The 19,973-nt window shown below is 36.1% G+C and overlaps 3 protein-coding genes across 3 annotated transcripts; 1 reads left to right on the plus strand and 2 right to left on the minus strand.

Annotated features, from left to right (window-relative positions):
* Window positions 1–78: 78 nt before the first annotated feature.
* LOC105767666 (histone acetyltransferase HAC1) lies at window positions 79–11,031 on the minus strand. The gene is made up of 17 exons (XM_012587235.2): window positions 10,665–11,031; window positions 9,960–10,373; window positions 8,921–9,035; window positions 8,464–8,758; window positions 7,912–8,382; window positions 5,997–7,774; window positions 5,522–5,818; window positions 5,138–5,416; window positions 4,494–4,622; window positions 4,156–4,356; window positions 3,881–4,023; window positions 3,469–3,778; window positions 3,146–3,285; window positions 2,033–2,111; window positions 1,556–1,948; window positions 937–1,154; window positions 79–810 (listed from the first exon to the last, which is right to left on the minus strand). Exons 2-17 carry the CDS (start codon window positions 10,178–10,180, stop codon window positions 696–698), a joined length of 5,184 nt encoding a protein of 1,727 aa, XP_012442689.1. The 5' UTR covers window positions 10,181–10,373; window positions 10,665–11,031; the 3' UTR covers window positions 79–695.
* Window positions 11,032–12,690: 1,659 nt separating this feature from the next.
* LOC105767669 (uncharacterized) lies at window positions 12,691–15,406 on the minus strand. Its single transcript, XM_012587242.2, has 5 exons — window positions 15,008–15,406; window positions 14,392–14,609; window positions 13,470–13,598; window positions 13,084–13,215; window positions 12,691–12,989 (listed from the first exon to the last, which is right to left on the minus strand). Exons 1-5 carry the CDS (start codon window positions 15,348–15,350, stop codon window positions 12,876–12,878), a joined length of 936 nt encoding a protein of 311 aa, XP_012442696.1. The 5' UTR covers window positions 15,351–15,406; the 3' UTR covers window positions 12,691–12,875.
* Window positions 15,407–16,686: 1,280 nt separating this feature from the next.
* LOC105767668 (tubby-like protein 8) lies at window positions 16,687–19,333 on the plus strand. The gene is made up of 8 exons (XM_012587241.2): window positions 16,687–17,363; window positions 17,579–17,693; window positions 17,898–18,074; window positions 18,170–18,225; window positions 18,303–18,399; window positions 18,530–18,619; window positions 18,724–18,819; window positions 18,980–19,333. Exons 1-8 carry the CDS (start codon window positions 16,885–16,887, stop codon window positions 19,121–19,123), a joined length of 1,254 nt encoding a protein of 417 aa, XP_012442695.1. The 5' UTR covers window positions 16,687–16,884; the 3' UTR covers window positions 19,124–19,333.
* The last annotated feature ends 640 nt before the right edge of the window (window positions 19,334–19,973 follow it).

The raw sequence follows: 19,973 nt of genomic DNA on the forward strand, positions 1-19,973 counted from the left end.
AAAAGAAATTCTTACATTGGGCGGGCCGTAATATATACAGAATTCCATAGTACTGATATTAAAAATGAATTGATGCAGTTCTCCAATGCTTCTACTTATTTTTCCATCTTAAACATAAAGAAGCCATTCTACAAAAAGGGGTGTCAATGTTCCAAGAACAAAAGGGAAAAAAAAACCCAAAAAAAAAAGATATTGAAACTAAGCTCCCTCAATCCAACATTCCTCTGTAAGAAGCAATTTCGACAGATTTAGAACAATTATAACACATTCGCCACCAAAGGGATGGCAATGAATACAAAAAATAAAAAACTAAAAATAATAACCAGATTGGGGCATTGACACACATCTATAATTTGAGCTCCAAGGAGAGGCGAGGCAAGGCAAGGCGGCATAGTAAGCAACTGTTGCAGGCTGATCAGATCTATAAAAACTTCATCAACTTGGTTTTAGGGAATCTGGTCACGTGTTTTATGAATGAAAGAATTGTGCGCTAAGAAGCCATCACTAATCAATCTGTTTGTAGTTTTCTATGCCTATATACCCTTCTGAGCTTCTAGAGATCCACCGGCTTTCCCCATCAGGCCTAGTTGCAAGAAGTGAACCAATGGAGCAGCACAAAAACTATTTTCTACCTGCCTTTCTAGGAGAGAGCATTTTCATCAAAATCCAAATTTATATTTACAATTTGGTTTTAGTTACGCAGAGTTACCAGCAACCTCTGCTGCTCTTTGTCTCATCATCTCCATCACAGCAGCCCTTCGCCGAGAATCAGACTGCTGTTGAAGCCTCCTCAAATGTTCCTTAAGATCTCTGTATTCATTTTAAAAAATAAATAAATAAATAAAAGTGTCAAATTTAAATTATATCACTTAGCCCAAACAGAGAAAGGGGCATAACATATGGCTGCTCAAGAGGGTTAGAGGCATATGCATGTACCTGCAACGTGGTACATGGCATTCAGATTCTTTGCATGCTCGAGCATGAAGTTGTAGTAGATACCACATTTTCTTGCAAAGTACACAACCACCAGAAGCACGTTTTTTGCATTGTATTCCATGGCGGAAAAGCCCCTTCACTTTCCGACAATTTGGGTATTGGCAATGTGCAGAACGACATTGTGATGCATGAACCAAAAGGTCAAGCATTTTCCTCAGCTGCAAATTTCAAGAACCAATCTTGTTATGGTCATATACTCAATTTTCCAACCATCTACTCACCAAATCAGAAGGAAAATAATATATTTGGGGAACATAAATACATTACTTAGCATATTTCAATAGACAAGTGCAAGTGCCAATATCATCTCAGAAACATCCAGTTAGAGAGTTCTTTAGTCACACGTTCCTATTTTATCAAGTCATTTACAGACAAACACCATTTCTGATTTTCTATTTGATGTTTATATACACAATTGACCAGCAGGAAAAACAGATATATGTAGATGCATTTATGTTTTTATGAGATTTTCCTGATTAACCACACTCAACTAATCAAAGAGTTAAGACAATCTTTTTTATTATGGAAGAGTTCAATAAATTTATTAAAAATGATTTACCTGCACAACCCGTAGTTGCCTAGCCTCTTTATTTTGTGCATCACGTTCAGCCAAGGATGGATGATTCGTTAACTTATGAGGATGATCAATGCCCCCATCCTTGTAGTAACAGGAGTTGCACACATCATAATCAGGGCACACTTCACAGCGCCAGCCTTGACCAGTTTCAATGTCCAGATGGCATACATTACAGGTTGTGACAAATGCAGGGGCAGTTGGATTGTGCAGATGGTAAAGAACCATCATTGAGGAATGTTTGGCCCGCCTTAGGGTATCATACTGATAATGATTCCCTTGACAAAGACTCAAAAATGCCTGCCTAGTATCGAAGAATTCACTCTCAAGAATTTCATCTCTATCCTTTGTATCAGTAGGCACATCAGTAATTTCAACCTGCACCGGAACAATTTTCCACAAAATTCAATTAGCAAAGAAAAGACAGTCTGCATACAGAAGCAGCATCAGGCACAAACTTACTGGATACAGAACATGTTTTTCCCTCTGATTGAAGGGATGTCTCTCTCTTTCTTCACGTTTCTGCTCTGTTTCATAGCACCTGTGAAGGGATAAAGAAGCAACCATCAAATCCATTTATCCAGGACATTTTCTCCTAGTTGACAGTAGCAGAGTGAAATAAGAACAGAAAAGATTAAAGATATGAATTGCGTCATTAAGCTTCTAATCAGAAGGGGAGTTGAGTACTGAAACAGGAAATATAACCAGTTCTAAGAGCTCAAGGATCAGTCTTCTTTTCCCTAAAAGCAGAGGAACAAATGTAATAATCTGACTTAAAACTGAGGGGAAAAACCTCTCTATAACATCACTTGAGTAAATTCATACTATTAGAATTAACATGTCAACTGCCAGGACCAGGGTAACGGTAACTACCTAGACATTCTTTTCTTTTTCCCCAAAATATGAATATTCTCTTTTGCCAAAAACATCAGGCCCGGCCAGAGGTTAATTCAACAATAAATTCCTAGTAACTTAACAAGATAGCTCATCATTCAACATGACCAGCCAACAGTGGGATCTTTCACAACTAAAATAGTGGCACCATGGGTTGAAAGTTTAGCATGCTTTCTATTACCGTAAAGCTGAGCAATCTAATGCTTATATAGAATGTAATGCCCAATTCTGAGCAAAACTAAAAGTAAAAATAACAAAAATAATGCCAAGGAGTTATATGTCTAGCATACCAATGGATTAGTAACAATTCATGATTAGCATATGAATGTGAGCTGCACTTGCAACCATCAGAATCAAATATAAACAAACATTTCTAGAACGCGGAAAAAGATTGAACCCTATCAGAGATTCAAACTTGTAAAACAGAAAATAGAAACACTGTAACAGAGATGCTTAACTATGTCCTTGAAAGAGAGCATACTCCTCCCCCGTGCATAGATCTGATTGAAAATTTAGTGGTTTGTGCTACAAAATCATAGTACTATTTATAGACCAACTGATAAAACCATTGCCTGCTAGAGTATTACACGAATATAATTCTACAGTCACACATACACAGGCAAACAGAGGAGTCAACTATACAAGATAATAATACAAAGCCAAACAGAGTAGCAGTCATACCTATCACAAATCTGAAAGTTCTTGCACTGATTACAGACCCAGCGGCTTCCAGATACCATCAGGATACAACAATGAGTGCAACAATGCTGCAAGTGAACCATGATAAAATCCTCTTTCATTGGAGAAATGGTCTCACCAAGCTGAGTGCAGGAAAAAGGAGGGAAAAGAGTAACATAACCAGTTAGAGTCCCTTGGGTCATGATATGGAAAGGTCAAGACTAAGATAGCAAGATTGTAATTTCCAAATCTACCGGTTTAGTGCTTTACAAAGAACAAAATCATAGGGGGAAAAAGGCAGAAACATTAGTAAGAAAAGAAATTACTTTATGCATCAGCAGCAGATCCTTTGATGCATTAGAAGAGAGATCAGCCTGACCAGATGCTTTCAAAGCCCTTTTTGTTAGGGTCTTTTTGATTGTTCCTTTTTTATTCAGCTTTCTGCCATCTTCTTGACGAAGCTGAATAATTAGATCTTCAGCAGCCCCAGGCCAGTAATCACCATCAAAATATGGCAGCCTAGCTGCTGTTACCTTCGCCTTACATTCGCCCGTAGTTAGGAAGAAATGATCATATAAATTAGTAAGATCAACTACAATGTTTTCCTTGGAAGCTTTCCTTAACATTGCTAAATACCTGAAACAGCATTCACAGAAACCAGGGAAATTAATAATAATGGATTAATAAAATATAACTTGTGATGGAAAGGAATTTAAAAAAACAAACTATTTGCCTCACCATTCCCGCAGTTTATCTGATTTGGGTGTTTTCTGAATTTCTGGATGACAATATATGATATAATCTTCACCCTTTAGTGGAGGGCAAGCCCATATATAGCAACTTGTAAAACCACGCTTCTTGCAATATTCAAGGTATCCAATCTGAAAATTTGAGGTGTAGATCCAACATGTTAGACAATGATCTCAACCAAATAGATATCACTACTATATGTAAAAATGAAAATGGTGACAATAATTATCACTAAGCAGAATCCAATAAGAGTTTCGACTTACAAGGATTTCATGGTAAACAAATGTACGGAGAGCCTCTCCAGTAACTGCTTTAACCTCAGGACGGAAATACTTGACTGAGTCTAGGTATGACAGATAAACACGTCGCTGATTTGGGAATGCACATTCTGATCCAAATTCTTGAACATACATCCCAAACAAGCATACTTCAACCCCTTCAATCTTCTGAAACAATAAAACTACCTAAAAGAGAAAAACATAACTTGATGAGCATTTGATAATTACAACAAAAGTGCCATTTTCAGCATACAAGCATCTTACAAAATCTATCAAAAAATGTAAATAAAGCATACATTCAACTTAATTAGTTATGGCCAAACCTTTGATTTATATGGAAACTCTAGCGGATAATTCTCTTCTTGAAAGATTTCAAGAAACCGTGGCTTCACTTCCAGCTTTTTGTCAACCGATGAAACAACTCTAACCACAAGTGCCTCAGCACCAGGAACCTGGAAAAAACAAAGAAAAAAGGAAATAAGCTTGTTATGCGTCCCAAGTCCATGAGAAGTCACTGGAAGTTATTTTGAAAGACCAGAAATGAAATCAACAATAAGAAGAAATTCCATATAAAGAAGGAAGTTAATGGGCCCAAGTTGAAGGAATCAGAAGTTTTAAGTTCTCCCCCCATAGATAATAAGCTTAGTGACTATCTGACCTATAACTGGCTAGTGGATGGCAAAAGTTGGTAAGATCCAGTCACCCCCTTTTTTAAAATTCTCCTAGCCATACAAAAAACAAACTTCATGCAGAAAGCTCAATCAACAGCAACAAATATGCTTCAACTTGTATCATTTCTACAGCTTTTGTTTCTACAGCATATAACTAGGAACAAGCAAGCTTATTTGATTATGACCACATTTCTTCTTCTGTTTTTTCCTTATTCATCGTTTTGTCAGTACGTGCGTAGCAAAAGGATAACCACATACAACAAAGAATCAACTGCCATCATGAGAATAGTAATCACCTCATCATAACTCTTTCCTTGAACTTTGGCCCTCTCTTGTCTTTCCTGTTTCAGTCTCCTAAATAATCGCTGCTCTATGTGGTCACTGAGGATTGTTCTTGGCAAATCTTTGGCGCCAAGAACAGCACTCTGAGGTAAGGGCTTCCGCTCCCCTCTTTCAACCTCTTCAATATAGCAATTGGGGCATGTATATTCAGCTTGCCCACCATCATTCCTTCTACCATTAAATAAAGCACAAATTTGATGCTGCCAAGCCTCACACTTATCACATTGAACCCACTGCACAATTTTATTTAAGACAAACAAAAATGTAAGAGAAAATGTTAGGGCTGACCATGAAACATAATAATAAAGTATGTATTGTATTGTTACTATCGTGCATACCCATTCTTCAGTCTCTTCATCATTTTTCTTCTTCTCAAGCCTTGCTTTAGGAATGGCAGTTCCATCAACAACAATGCTATCTCCACGAGATTCATTGTGGCATGGAATACAAAAATAATGTCGCGTATCACCAGCACCCACCGTGTAGTACATTGCATTGCGCTTAATGCGAGCACCACAATGGCTGCAATAAATTGGTGGTGGTTCAAAAGTGAGTCTCTCAACTGCACATAACTGACAGGAGTTCTCACTCATAGAGTGCTCCATCGCTTGATTCTTTTCAGCTTTCGCTTTACTCTGTAAAAGAAATAAAAGAAAAATGACTATCATCAATATACCCTGTTCAGTCACCAAGTCCATTTCTGGCCTACCAAGTAGTATGCTTGCATGTATATAACCTCCTACAGCTTTCAATGATCTACATAATGCTACAAACGGTATCTAAAACAAATCACAACAATAAAATATAGTATACCTGGCCAACCCATTGTCTGAGACCTGTAATATGCTCCCGAACTTGCTCCGGGGTGAACAGTTCAGTCAGTGAAACCCCTTTTATTTTTGGTTTCCCAGACTTATTTCCAGCTGCACCTTCAGAAGACTGTGTAACATTCTCTGGTTTAACCAAGTCAGGTTCCTTCTCAATCTCAGCATTTTCTTGCTTACGAAGACCACCAAATTCATCACTTGTAATAGGCTCAGCATCAGATTTCTGTTTGCTAATGTCTTCCAAAACATCCTTCATCTCAGTAATAACAGGACTACCTTTAGCAGAACTCATGGGGACATCCGTCTTCACTTCCATAGGCTCAGATTTAACTGGCATACGCCTGTCAACATATCTGTAATCTTGACGCTGGATATCCTGAGATATGTGAGTTTCAGTAACAACACAACCTGATGCTAAAGGACCTTCACTTTTAGCAATAACTGATTGAGAAGATTGTTCTATCTTCATGCGTTTCAATGAAGGCTGTATGTCTACAGAAGTGTCAATTGCTGCAGATGTAGAAGTTATTCTAGTTGAAATGTCTCCAGAACTATCTGTTTTCGTAGATATACTGTCCGATGATGGCAAGATGGAAGTAGAGTTTAGACAGGCACGTGCCTTCTGAGCCTGTACATAATTGTTAACATGAACACAAACAGGGCAGGCTGGATATCTACAAGTCTTGTGATGACGGATCAATCTCTTGGAATGATGGCAACGAGGATATGAACATTGAGATGATTGACATGAATCCATATGAGATAACAATTTTCGTACAGTAAAGCAATAGCCATCACACTTGCCCTCAGATGCTTTACATCTACGAGCATGGCGCAGTAACAAAAGCCACCTCACTTGATTTCGGAATTGCCTGTCATGGCTCCCACTTCCAGCACCCCTCGAATTTGAAAGATTCGATGAGCTTTTAGGAATAGTGGATGCACCGGCAGATAAATTATTACATTGAGCTTCATCCTGCCCAGATATTCTCTGCTGGAAATCCTCTTGGACGTGCTGCTCGCGTGACATGTTCACTGGCATTTGAGACTGCTCTTGTGAGTGAGGGAGCCACTGGCCCTGCACAGCTGATTCTGGCGGTGCTCCAGCTGAAAGTTTATAATCATTTTGCGACTCCGGAACCAATTGGTGTTGGTGCAACATCTGTTGCATTTGTTGAGAATTTTGTGGAAGCGATGAATGCATATCCTGCTGACTAGAGATCTGTTCAGCATGATTCTGCTGGAATTGACTCTGCGATTCAGAAAGCTGAAATTGTCCAGAAGCTTGTTGATGTAGAACCTCGCCATGGAGTTCCACTCCAGGTTCATGCTTCACTTGACTACCTATATCAGAAGCCATCTGAGGCTGACTATAACCACTATTATTGCTCATCAAATTTTGATGCTGCTGATTTTGCTGTGGATGGTGTTGCTGTTGCAGAAACTGCCGTTGCTGGAACTGAAGGGACCGCTGCTGGAACTGTTGCAGCTGATTAGCTTGAAGGACATTGTCTCTCGAAGAAACTGGAGGTTGGAAATTCATCTTTTCAAAATTATCCATGGACTGCGGATTCATATGGGCAGCCGATTGCATACCATGTAAATTTGACTGATTGCTTATCAAAGAAGAATTTGCTCTGGATATAGACTGCAAATTGACTGGATCTGAATTCTGAGAGTTTGTTATAGATCCAACAGATGTTGCAGAGCCATACAAGTTTCCAGACCCAAAAGAATCAGCATTGTTCATTCCATATCCATCACCTGACACAAATCAAAACAAATATATATTTGCTTTCCTTAAGAAAAACTTGAATATTTCAATAATAAATCGCATATTCAGATTCATTATTACTAAATTAAAAGGTGATAGAGAGGAAGAAATAAATTCATAAGGTTACCTTGCATCAGGGGTCGCTGATGTTGATCAAAGTGTTGTTGCAAAGGTTTTGGTGAATTAGCAAAAGGCGTGGTAGTCTGATATCCTCCAGAAGTTCCTGGTTCATTAACAATGAGCATATTGTTGCCCATCATCCCCAATGCACCATTTAGGGAAGCATTAGGAAACCCAAAAGTTTTCTGCTGCAAGCCAGACCTGATGCCACTACCTATTTGGCTGCCAAGGGTGTGCAAAATACGACTGTTTTGACCACCATGTTGCTTTTGCTGCTGTGGCTGAGATGACATCGTTGATTCAACAGTTGAAAGTCCAACATTATTGGAAGACTGATTATTAATGCTATTGTTATTACTATTCAATCCAGGAGTGGGAATCATTTGGCTTGCCATTCTTTGCACACCAATTGATGACATTCCACCAGAAGCAATATGAAAATTTGCACTTGGATGTTGATACCCATTAGATATATTTCCTACAAAAGTACCAACCTGTTACCCTCGGAAAAAAATGGTATTAAAATATAATTGTAAAAGAAGGTAAGGCTCAAATTTACCTTCAGATCTACTGAAGGAACCACTATTCATGCCAGCAGTAGGCAACAGACTTCCTGTATTGACATTCGTAGGAGGTATGCTTGCATTGGCAGCACTCATAGATGTATCTATAGAAGATGTAACCATGAGGCTAGGATTGCCACTGTGTGACAAGCCAGGGGTCGGTATCATTGTACCAACTGGTGCTGATCCCGAATTAACAAGCTGAGCATGTCTTTGGTTGTGCACATTTCTACTATTCCTTATTAGAATCTGTAGACGTTGCTCTAAAGTACTCAAATTGGTGTAGTCCTCCTAGAAAACAAACTTCAAGTGTTAAAATTCGCCCCGGTTTTTTTTTCTCTTTCGGGGGATTAAGAAAGTTGTACACATACAAATAAATGTGATCAGACGAATGCAAAGTAATGTGCTTCTACAGAGTGAAACAAATAAATTTACAAGTGTAATGGGTCCAACCTTTGTGCGTGCAATCTTAAATAAACCTTCTTCCAACCGTCTTGCAAAATCCTGAAACTTGATCATTGATGCCTCGGTAATAGGATGTTGCTGGCGTGATTTTAAAAACTTAATGCTGGAAAAGAAGAGATAATAAATTGCATTAGTTAACCAAAAAGAACGCTACACATAGATATTATAACAAAAAATTCTAAGATGGAAATGCCCATCTTGATACATAGATTGACCAGATATAGAAGCTAAATAGCAATAATGATGATATAAAATCAATGACAAAAGAAAATTTCTATTACATGTAATATAAATATTCATCTGCATATCAATGTGAAATTATATAGTAAAGATAGGATAATAACATACATAGACACCACGTAATTGAAGTCTTAACACACACACACACACATGGAGATAGGTAGAGAGAGGGAGAGGGTTCTACAACTTGGTATTGAACCAGAACATCAATGTATATCCCAAAAAGAATCAACATTACCTACAAGGTCATAAAATCCTACACAAACAGATGGACAACTATTTAAACCAAAAGATCTTTGTCAGTCTTTGTTCGCACAACAAGCTGACCTATGAATTTATGTGAAATGTCAACATCTAAATCCTACAGCCTTCATGCAATTGAGTTATTTTGTATGGTAAATTTTAAGCATATTTAGTAGTAGCAGAAAATCAAATACAAACATTATCTCAAGTCTCAACTAAATGGTGCAAATTACACTGGTATGGAACTAAAAAAAACAAAAATGCCACCATTCATAACAAAAGAATGTTACTAAAAGGCAACCAAGCATTCAGCAGCAAAAGCAAACCCCAAACATGTACAATTGTATATGCAGACACACAAAAAGAAAACAATGAAAAGCATACAAATATTGGTATTAAACAGCACTCAAACACCACTCACTCAATGCCCAAGGCAGATTATATTTCAAATTTCTCCTTAATTCAAAACGAATCAGATAGCATATACCAGCATTTAATACAACACAGAAAAAGAAATCAAAACTATTGGTATACAAAATCTTACATTTCTCCCCGCATGTAATCACGTGTTCTCATCAGGTCAGGATCCATATTCAACATATTATGTGGAGGACCACTACTGCCAAGAACACCAGAAACACCTCCAGCAACCCCTAAATTCTGCATCTGGGAAGGCTGAAGCAGGTTCCCATTTTGCTGGGGTAACCCCCCTTGATTAGGAACCTGTCCAGATATCTGTCCTGACATATGCGTCTGCACATTCATTTCTTTCTATATTCCTTCTTCGTTTTCGCCTTGTCTTGGTAACTACCACTACTAGAAAAAAACCCATAACTTATTCCACAATCTCGCTGTAAAATCGCACCATCCACCACCACTCATGCTTCCTTTTTTTCCCCCTCCTCTAATTGTCATTTCGAATACTGCAGTTTTACAGCATATCTGTATCTTATGTACCCTGCTTATAGACATACAGGAAAATTGAATAAATTAACCCAAATTTCTATGATTCAATCTCAATTTAAAAAACATCACATTGTTTAACAACATTGAAACTGAAATTAGCTAATAATGAAAATTAGGGGAATTTCGATCAACGAAGCAAGAAAATCCCCAATTTGGGGATTCCTGGATAAAATGCAATACTAATTAGTGAATTACGCAGTAAGCAAGAACTAACCCTAGGTTAATAAATGAAAAGATAATAATTTCCTAAAACAATCAAGAAACGAAAACCCTAAAAACCAACCTGAGGAAAAATACAAAATCAAAGCAGAAGCAAGAGAAGCTACGAACGAAGCCTCAGGAATTCCGATGGTAAGACCCAGAATCGCGAGGACGATGATGGCGATCGGAAAATAAGAAGGGAACTAAACACTGCCTGAATCGCACGTGCGTTCAATACCGAGACACAGATGAAGAAAAAAACAAGATCGAAAAGAGAAAGGGAAAGTACGGGCGACCGGAATTAATTTTTCTGGGCTTGGGGTCTGAATTTTTTTTAAAAATAATAAATAATAATTTTAGATTAATCTTTTTTTGTTCTTTTTTCCTACAGCGAAAATAGAAATTTTAAGTATGCATTTATAGCTTATTTGACGTCGATGATTTTTTCTTTTCTTTTGAAGTAATTTTTTCTTTTAATTCCTTCAGGGTTCTTTTTAAACATATTTTTAATTTCTTAATTTTATAAAGGAGGATAATAGTGATAGTTGTAAGTTGTAAACAATTAGACGCGCGGCTGCCGCAGGTGAATATACTTCAATGCTTCATTTTCTTTTTATTTTGATATTATTCAATGGAAAGTAGTAAGTAGGGTAATATTCAAGATGCATAAATTATAAGAAATGAAGGATATTTATTATGTATTAGGGGTGTCGAAATAATTTGTTTGATTAATAACTAATTATTCATTTAAAAATAATTAATTGATTAGGCCCAATTTTCTTTTCTTTTTTTTTATTACACCTTTTGTTTGAATTTGGTATATTTTTATTATTTTCAGTTAATTTATCCCCGAGAGTTGAACCAATACAATACATCATCAAAATTTCAAAGAAGATAAAAAGTAATTCGATTCTTATTTATCACCAACTAATTACACGTTAATAGACTTTCTAAACTATTTTATTTTCACCAGGGCATTTGAGAAAACAAAAACAATAAATAGAACATAAAAATAAAATCTTTGATATGCCGATTGAGTCTTAACTCGATTAACATAGGTATTGTTGTCAGTGCATGAGTATATGAGTTTAAGTGTACTAAAGCGCATTATCCTCCTATTTAAGGGTTGGGGAGGGACTACGGATAGTTATAGGCATCATATCAAAAATAACATATATGGTAAAAAATTATAATATTTGAAATTAAAGGACTACTAATAAGCTGACTTCTTTTCTTACATGAGTTAAATCGGTCATTTTTTTTTTCTGAAAATTTTTGATATAATAACTTATTAAGAAGTTTTTAATAAATTAATTAAATAATTTAATGATGTTTATTTTCAAAGTGTTACAAAACTCTAAAATAAATTTTTAAAATGCTTTGATTTATTACCAAATTTCAAACAAGGGTAATGTATAATCTTGAGTTACTAATACATTTGCTAAAGTATAGATAAAACAATCTAAAAGACAGTATTGATGATAAAAAATTTCGTGCTCTATTAAACACTATAGCTGAAATAAATTTGTCTGAAATAAGTTACTCAATATCAATTTTTTACTTTTAAAACATATAATCTCAAACATTATCATTATTATTATTTATTAAATTCTAAAAATACCAAATAATTTTTAGATTAAATAAAATTATTTATATTTACAACTTGACACTTAAATTGTATTACCATTAAATTGTTTATAAAACTTATATTTAAAAGCAAACAATGAGTTTCTTTTTTTCTATATGATTTATGTTTATTTATTAATTACATTACATTAAACTATTTATCGAATTTTAAAAGCTATAATTAATTAATTTGGCCACGAAAAGGTATAATTAATACCATGAAATAAAAATGTAAAAAAGGAACACCAATAATGCATATTCATGTGTTGTGTACAAGTGCAACATATGTGATTTTATATGTTGTTTACTCTTAACTGTTAACGGGATCAACATGTACGTACGTACGTATGTATGTATATACACGAGGAATTAGTGTAAAATTTAGTAGTTTCCCCAGTGACAAGTTAAGCAGATTAACCAAAAAAGCAATGAAAAGAATCTTCTATTAAAGAAATGAAGAGATGGTGCGGGAGTCAAGAGACTGGAGAAAGCTTTGATTAAAAGCTCTGTAGATTTGTATATAATATATAAATGTTCTCTTGACAAGCAAAACAAGTTAAATTCGCAAAACAAGTCATATTCTGATTATAGTCAGATTCTGATTATACGACTCGTAGAAGCAAAACTACGATCGATGATTACGCTTACAAGTCTGAGAGTTCATCTCCTACACAACATTTAGCTCTTTGAGCCATGCTGTATGCAGAGGACATGGATCTGGTTTTCCCTCAGCAATTGCCTTCTCAGAGATTGAGTAGAACCATCCATTCCTCCACTTGAACTGTATGAATATGAACAATAATGTCTTAGAAAGGAACGCACAAATTATGATACTCATAAAGTATATTCCTATATCGTGACCTGCAGTTTTTTACCTCTTTAACTGCTGTTGGGAAGTGGGCCACAGCTCGAGAATAAGCACATAGCCTATCCTCCATGGCTTCTTCAAATGTTATACCTTTCTCCGCTGCAGCAGCAGATGCGAGCTCTGCTATGAGGCTTGACACCTGAAAACTTAGATTTCAGGTCTTACGGTCAACTTATAGATACAAAATCAGCAAGGCTGAGAGATTTGAAGAACAAATAGTTTAAATAACAATATTTCTGTATCTATTCACCTCATGCCATAGTTTTGCCAGTTCTAAAACGATTGAAATGATATTTTTGTTTGAGATTTTATTTTTAGGAAATAAAATGGGAATGGTGTGCACTTCCACAAAATTAATGATCCAACTATTTACTACTGAAAAGAAAGCTCCACCTCAGAGCGGTATTCCTTCTCTGCAACGCCTACAGTTGCCCCAGGATGACGAGCTCCAACAAGCATGAATGCACAAATCCATATGAGCTTCTCCAACATCTGCTTCTGAAATGCTTCTTTGTCAAGAACCTGGTCAGACAAACCCGAAGAAAATACAGAATAAAATTTGTTAGTGGCACTTAAGGCTTGCTCTCAATAGTCAATTTATTTCTCCAATGTGATCCCTAAACCTACAACTTTATACCGCTTTAATCCACTAGTTAGTAGAACCATCCACCATGACATGAACACTCTTAATCACCAATAAGGAAACAATACCACAAGAACAATAATCAATTGGCCAAATCAAATAATGATTCAATTATTGCCCAACTTCCTCTTTCACCATGCCTCTATCTATATGAATGTCAGAAAATTTCAATCCCTTTCTTGTATCTATAGGTGTTGCGTATTTCCCTTCCTTCCAAAGGCGGGAGGAAAACACTCTTTCATTTCACTTAAATTAATAATTTTATTTTGAACTTTACCCCTAAATTTCTTTCTTCCCTTCTATTTTCCATCATTCCTATCAAAAGGAAAAGCAAACTTCCTTCCTCTTTTTCCTTCTTTTTTTCTTTCCTTGCTTTTCTCCATTCCTACCAAAAATAATACCCTTTGGCCAAAAAGAGAAAAATGTTTGAGCATGAACTTGACATGAAGAAAATGTTCATTGGCCAGTAGTGCACCTTTTGGAGGATAAGACTCATGTTACCCGGGCTTGTATGTTTGTGTCTAATACCTGAGTTGGACACAAATTTCGACATAGCTATGGAAATGATGCTCCAAATACATTGAAAAACTTAAAAAAAGAAAAAGAAAAAAAGAAGAAGGTATAACTGTGTCAGATAGTCAAATAGGATAATAGAAAAAATATATCTTTTACCTTGCAAGAGAGGCCTCCAGCATTTAATCTGGTAGCTATAGCAGATGCCCATTTCCCATATGCTGCAGTTAGACCTTCAGGATTTGTGTCAGTCTTGCCATCAATAGGAGGTTCTCCAAGCTTCGCTACAGCAAAATATGCCAGCACCTGCTCTGCATCATTAAGACCTTTGCTTTGAAGCCATGGCTCCAGCATGCCATTCTGGAAAAAAACCAAATCTGCTAGATCATCAACACCCAGTGGTTGATCAAATAATTTTGAATTGAATAAAAAAAACTGGAAGTCAAATGAGAACGAATAAACATGGCATTAGTACATAAATTACGGAGGAAATCAGCACGAATAACAACGTAAGTCAACTATGTAATGATACTCGATTTTCATCCATTTGCTTAAAAAAAGTTCATTGAAAGTTGAAAGACCAACAAGGAACAGAGCATTATTAAATTTCCACATAAAGCTCCAAACTCCATTGAATCAAACTGTTTATAAGGAATATAAAAAGGGGATTCCTCATAATCATCCATAGACAATTAATCAAAAACATAACAAAAGATGAAACCATTTTAAAATAACCAAAATGAGCAAAGAGCAGGTATGATTGAGGCAGAGGTACCGTTCCAACGAGATTTAGGAGTGGCCTCAAGCACAGCCTCAAGATCATCATTCCTAGTACAAACCAATATAGGACCTTCAAAATCAAGCGGTACTGCTTCACCTCTCTTCACCAGCAAATCATCTCCCTTGCCCATATCTTGCAATGCTTTTCCCACTCTTCCACCACCAACAATAATTGCTGGCACCACCTCGGTAGCAGTAGTCGCAGGGGGAGCAGCCATAACAATGGAGGAGGACTTCTTTGGAGTGAAAAAGCGTGTAGCAGTGAAAAGAGCGAGTTTGGGAGAAATCGGTTTGGGCGAATGGATCCAAAGGAGAGAAGAAGTAGAGAGTGTGGCCATGACGTTGGGTTCGTTGGTTGGTTTGGTGGTGGGCTTAGAGGCATGGGTGCTTTGTGCTTTTTGTTTATTGAGTGATAAGCGACAAGAAAGAAGAAGAGAACCACTCGATTCATGGGGTGGCCTTATCACTTCCTGAATTCTATCCGAAGTATGACATTCGGGAGGTAAGAATCAGCACCGGGTGCTAGTGTGCTTCTGGCCAGACAAAAAAGCCTCCCCAACAAACCATGTCGGATCTCTGGACCGGGCTACTTGCTTGGCCCAGAAAATCTGATCTTGGACAAAAGTTTTTGAACTCAGCTATCCGATTTTAAATAAATTTAAAGTAAAATTGATTTTACGTGTCAAAATAATAATTTAGCAACCAGAACATTGGGTTCTATAGTCTCTTTCAATGGCAATAATTTTTTAGTTGACTTGCTTAAAATATTAGGTGTACTCATAACTGCTGCTTCATAGGTTGATTTTTAGCTTACTGCCAAGATTGTTCTAATTCTAAATAAGCTAAATTGTTTCAATTTGTTATAGTATTTCTTGTTAATATGAAATCCAAACGTAATTTGAACTATCGACCCATACAAAAAACCTGTGTCCCATAAGGTACCCATGCATGTTATTAGGGTTTGCAGGTAGAGAGTGCGAAGTCAAGCACGTGGTATGATAAATATGTGTTAAATTTAGAGCAATATACGTGTTAGCTTGTATGAAGCCTACTTAGAACGTCATCTCGATGAATAATAACTGTATCTTATAAATACCTGATTCCCCTAGGACACACAACAAAAACACTCAACAAACATGAAATAAGTGTGGATGGTTATTACTTATTACACTAGTAAATATATTATAATAAAAATATTATTATTGGTTGTATTTTATATTTTTTCCCTCTATTTGATGTTAATATTTTTGTCTAGGTAAAAATAGAGAGTTTAAAATATTTTCCATACCTGATTGCTCCTGTGGATTATGCCTAGCATAGATTTTAATGACAGTACCTGTTCATCGAGAACCCTTCTAATGGCAACCAACAAGTGACCCCATTTAACATTCAAAACCCGCCCTTTAACCATAAAAATCATATTCCCTTTTTAGAATTATTTATTTGGAATCATAAATTCGTAAAATAGACCAAAAACATGGAATAATTGATTCAGACCATCCGAATATATCCTTACATCTTTTATATTCAAAAGTTTCAAACTCTGTTCCCGCTTCTTGTCCATGTAAACAAAATAGTCAAGCCCAAATAATCTGTAATTAAGAACCGGTTGTCTTTCTTAATTTCCACCGTAATCCCTCCATAGTCCATACACAAAAGGACAACAAGCTTTAAACAGTTACCGTTAACCTTTACCAAACACTGCGCATCTCAAATTCCACACATTTCCCTATACCTTTTTCTTTATTCAAATTCAAAACCCTTTCCTTTCAATTCAATTTGAAACCTTCATTTCTCAAACAAAGGACTGGCTCTCAAGCAAGCTGACCAAACCCCAGAGTTCTAAATCTGGTCCTCCGTTCTCAAACAACAATGGGTGAGTTGAAGGATCCTTTAGTTCAACGCCAAGCTTCATGCAATGCTCCGTATGTTAATCCTCTCATTGACCTCAAACACAACCGCAGCTGCAGTGAAGGGAACCCTGCATCATTTTCAGACAACAAGGAAAATGTTGTCTTTGGTGCTGGCAAAGAAAATGCAGCTCCTTCAACAAATAATGGGTCTTCTTCTTCTGAAGCTGCTAAAAAGACTACTACCCATTTGAAATCGCTGTCCACTATTGGTACTTTCGATGCTTCCAAAGAAGTTACAAGTTACAAGTCTCTGTCCACAGGGAAGGTCTTGAAAGAATCGTCCCTTCAGTTCTGTATGCAAATGAATGAACCTGACAAGGCTTTTGGGTGCAAGTTATGGGACCCCATAGATTCAGACAATTCTGCTTCTTTGAATATTTGGGATTACTCGGATTCCGAAGCCGCCCCGGCTTCTTCTTGGTCTACATTGCCCAATAGGTCAGTCTCTGAACACAGCCTACTGCTTTTGCTGCTAATTCATGTCGTGTTTCTTACAAGTTTTTCTAATCACTTATAATATGCTGGATGGTTAAAGTTTCAAGTCTAGTTGATATTTAGTTACATGTACAAAGAGGAGAAGCGTGTTTAAACTGGGAAAGATGTTTTGTATACCCTTTTTATTGATGTGTTGTATTTGGTGGCTTTTGTTTTAGGGCGCTGTTGTGCAGGCCGTTGCCACTGGACATAGGAAGATGTACTTGTGTTATTGTGAAAGAACCCTTACCTGATGGGTTCCATGGCGGCACTCTGTTTTCACTTTATACCAATGTAAGATCTCTTTTGACTTGTTAAGAACCCTGGTAACCTTTTTCAGTTTTTTCTGTAAGATCATCTGGATCACCACTTAGAATCCTTTCATTTTTATGTAATGAAACATATAATGAGCTGCACTAATTCTTTAGTTCAGATTGTGCAAGACGCATTTACCAGTACTCTTTTACATTTGATCTATTTGGCATTTCAACACGACAGGAAGGTAAAGGACGACAGGATCGGAAGCTAGCGGTGGCTTATCACAAACGACGGAATGGGAAATCAGTGTTTGCCATAGCTCAGACTACCAAAGGAATACTGTCTAATTCTGATGATAGTTGCGTTGGACTCATGACAGCTAACCTTCTTGGATCAAAATACCATATATGGAATCAGGTTTGATCTTTAAAAGGTTAAACCTTCTATAAAATGGCCATCAAATATAGGGAACAATCCTTACTTCAATTGGTTAATAACTTGCTTGGTTGCAGAATGGTCGAACCATGTCATCAAACAAACAATCTAATCCTCTCTTGGGTGTTGTAAGGTAACCCTAACATCCCATCTCTGTCTAAGTTCATTTCCTTTTCACTCTCTCCCTTTTGATTTTATTTACTTCTTTAGGTTCATGCCAACCATAGCGACATGGACCGGGAGTTACCGAAGCATGAAGGCATATATACCTAAGCACCAATCAATGCAGCTCAAGAATGTGGCTCAGGTAGCTCAAAGGATTCACTTTCTCGATCATCCTTGACGGGGTGTTTATTCCCCTTGTGTTAATTTGGATACTCTATTACTGTGGAGCTAAAAGAGAACATAAGATAGAAAATCTCTTTGCTTTTATGTAGATGCAACACATTAATGGACTACCGAAGGACTGGGAGGAGAAAATGGACAAAATCCACAAGTTGTTCTCAAGGATTCCTCGTTACAACAAAGTAAGATTTGGGTTTCTGTCTAACCCTGTATTTCTCATCATAGAAAACTGAGGTTTCGGACTTGGGTTTCTGTCTAACCCTGTTATTGCTTTCTGTTGAGTCAGATGTTGAAACAATACGAATTAGACTTCAGAGAAAGGGGAAGAGCTGCTGGACTCAGAATACAAAGCTCAGTAAAGAATTTTCAGCTGACATTGGAGGTATCATAACGTTTTTAAACACTACTATTAGCTATGTATATACAGCAAATGCATCTGTACACAAACATTTGCAAAAAGACTTAACGCAGGGATACATGCAAAGTGTGCATGCATGTGATGGGAAACTCGTATAAATTTAACTCTGGAATTGGTTTTCTAGGAGAACGGAAGGCAAACAATTCTTCAGCTTGGAAGAGTGGATAGATACAAGTATGTTATGGATTTCAGGTATCCACTAACAGGTTACCAAGCATTTTGTATATGCTTGGCTTCAATTGATTCAAAGCTTTGTTGCACTATGTAATTGAAGAATCCCCCAACATTTTGTTCCTAGTTCAACCTCTGAACCGAAGTTTCTTTCCTAGTTAAAAAAAAATTGACCATTTTTTGTAAGAAAGTGACAAGCTATGTAAACAAGCTTAGATAATGATGCTTAAGGTTTTTAAGAATCATAGCTTGAATCCTAATTCTACGTACTCCATTTATTACTAAGGTAGCATTTGGTGTTTTCACATATTATAATTCTAATGGAATGTGATTTTTGGAATATAAGTACTTATTAGGAAGGTATTGATTAAAATCCTAAGAAAGTTAGTTTATTAAGAATGCAATAATAATTTATGAATTTACCCATATTAAATAAAAGATAATATTCATGGATTTAATTATTCTTACCAAATATTTGAATTAAATATTTAATAATAAATTTTAATTGTTATTTTTAATTTTCTTAATTTTAATTAAAAGGAAAATTGTCTTAAATGTATCCTACATATATTTTCTAAATGTAAGTAATATATATATAAAACTTGGAAAATTTATGCATATATAATACTTATGAAGAACTCATTGAAGTAATAGAGAAAATGAAGTAGTAAGACAAAGGTATCCTAAACCAATATAAAAGTTAATATTATCTTAATATTTTTTAACTTTCCAATTTCTTACATTTTATAATGAGAATTACATTGCTATATTTGTAACAAAAAAAAGAAATTTTTTAAATAAAGTAAATAAAATTTGACATTCCAAATATTAAAATCACTTTTTTACTCATTAAATTATTAAGAAAATGACCATTTTCTAAAATTGGGTTAGTTTAAATTGGATTAATTTATTCCTTTCCAAGTCAATGAATTCAACTCCCACTTTGC

The sequence above is a fragment of the Gossypium raimondii genome, chromosome 5 (genome assembly GCF_025698545.1).
Source record: "Gossypium raimondii isolate GPD5lz chromosome 5, ASM2569854v1, whole genome shotgun sequence".
NCBI classification, from domain to species: Eukaryota; Viridiplantae; Streptophyta; class Magnoliopsida; order Malvales; family Malvaceae; genus Gossypium; species Gossypium raimondii.